This window comes from Penaeus monodon, chromosome 21, assembly GCF_015228065.2.
Source record: "Penaeus monodon isolate SGIC_2016 chromosome 21, NSTDA_Pmon_1, whole genome shotgun sequence".
NCBI lineage: Eukaryota > Metazoa > Arthropoda > Malacostraca > Decapoda > Penaeidae > Penaeus > Penaeus monodon.
Window position 1 is genome coordinate 44,922,826 of NC_051406.1, and position 717 is coordinate 44,923,542.

At 32.9% G+C, this 717-nt stretch overlaps 1 protein-coding gene across 2 annotated transcripts in view; it reads left to right on the forward strand.

Annotated features, from left to right (window-relative positions):
- The window catches only part of LOC119586531 (solute carrier family 15 member 4-like), a gene marked incomplete at both ends in the record, with an annotated part of 12,243 nt that overhangs the window by 5,067 nt on the left and 6,459 nt on the right, over window positions 1-717 (forward strand). For both annotated transcript variants that reach the window (XM_037935284.1, XM_037935285.1), the window contains 1 exon segment: window positions 180-319. In XM_037935284.1, the coding sequence (XP_037791212.1) occupies window positions 180-319 (140 nt within the window).

Sequence of the window (717 nt, forward strand, 5' to 3'; positions counted from 1 at the left end):
TTTTTTATGCAGTACAAATTTGTGGGGCGAGACTTGAAAAATAATTTGTAAAGAATATTTAACAGAACGCTTATCAAGATTATCAGATTGTACGGTGAATGAGAAAAAAACAAATTTATTACCATTATTTTTTGGGATATATATGTATCAACTTCATGTGTTTTTTCCTTCCTCTTCAGGTATATCTCGGATGCAAAATTTGGACGCTTTAAAACAATGGTAATGGGATTCCTGTTGTACATCAGTGGCTACATTCTCCTCACCCTGATGGCGGTGGACAGGTTGCCACGTACAGTTTGCTTCAGCGACAAGGGATGGGGTGAGATTTTAAGCCTTTCTTATCTCTGTCTAAATGTATTTTTTAAGGTCAAGTATGTGTCGCTGTTATACAAAGACAGGGTTTTCCCAATGCTTCATGGATGTCCTGTTTTTGCAGTTTATAAATAATGGGTTAGTAACAGTTGACAGAAGGCTTGTGAAAGATTGTTAGTATTTCATGTTCACTGAATTATGTGTTACTTAGGCATTAGTTATCTCACATAGTTATATGTAAGGAAAAAGCTCTACATTTATATGTCATTAGATTGTTTGTAGTTAATGTATAAAACAGATTTTTCAGTATTAAAGAGGGAAAAAAGTGGTGTTTAGTAGAAATCTGAATAAAATAAAATAACGTCAGATATAAATCATCCCATACTAAGTCAATAAACAAAATAT